A 636-nucleotide genomic window follows, 5' to 3' on the forward strand; every position below is an offset into this window, starting at 1 on the left:
TTAACTCCGTGTCCTGCCGCCCCGTTCCCGGTGACACCCCCGTTCCCCCCCTGCCCGCCCTGCCGCTACCTGCCGCCATGGCGCGCGCCGCCGGCTCAACCGTCCCGCGCGGCCGCCGCCAATCCGCGCGCGTCACGCGTCACGCGTCACATGACCCCCCCGGCCCCGCCCTCCGCGGCCACCGTCCCGGGGGGCGGGTGTGCGTCTCTCTATGCGTGTCTGTCTGTGCGTGTCTGTCTTTGTGTGTGTCTCTCTGTCTGTCTCTGTGCCTCTGTTTGTGCCTCTGTCAGTGTGTGTGTGTGTCTCTCTTTTTCTGTGTGTGTCTCTCTTTTTCTGTGTGTGTCTCTGTCTGTGTCTCTCTGTGTGTGTGTGTCTCTCTGTGCCTGTCTGCGTGTGTCTGTCTCTGTGCGTGTCTCTCTGTGTCTCTGTCTCTGTGTGTCTCTGTCTGTCTCTGTGCGTGTCTGTGTCTGTGTCTCTGTCTGTGTGTTTCTCTGTCTGTCTCTGTGTCTGTGTGTGCCTCTGTCTGTCTCTTGAGTGTGTCTGTGTGCCTGTGTGTGTGCCTCTGTGTGTGTGTGCCTCTGTCTGTGCCTGTGTGTGTCTCTGTGTGTCTGTCTGTGCCTGTGTGTGTCTCTGTCT

The 636-nt window shown here is 60.1% G+C and overlaps 1 protein-coding gene across 1 annotated transcript in view; it reads right to left on the reverse strand.

Annotated features, from left to right (window-relative positions):
• The window catches only part of WDR90 (WD repeat domain 90), a 58,856-nt gene extending 58,762 nt beyond the window's left edge, over positions 1–94 (reverse strand). The window contains exon 1 of the mRNA XM_014961817.1: positions 70–94. Within this exon, the coding sequence (XP_014817303.1) occupies positions 70–79 (10 nt within the window). The 5' untranslated portion in view covers positions 80–94. The remainder of the gene's footprint in view (positions 1–69) is intronic.
• Between the last annotated feature and the right edge of the window lie 542 nt (positions 95–636).

This window comes from Calidris pugnax, unplaced genomic scaffold, assembly GCF_001431845.1.
Source record: "Calidris pugnax isolate Ruff unplaced genomic scaffold, ASM143184v1 scaffold557, whole genome shotgun sequence".
Taxonomy (NCBI): domain Eukaryota; kingdom Metazoa; phylum Chordata; class Aves; order Charadriiformes; family Scolopacidae; genus Calidris; species Calidris pugnax.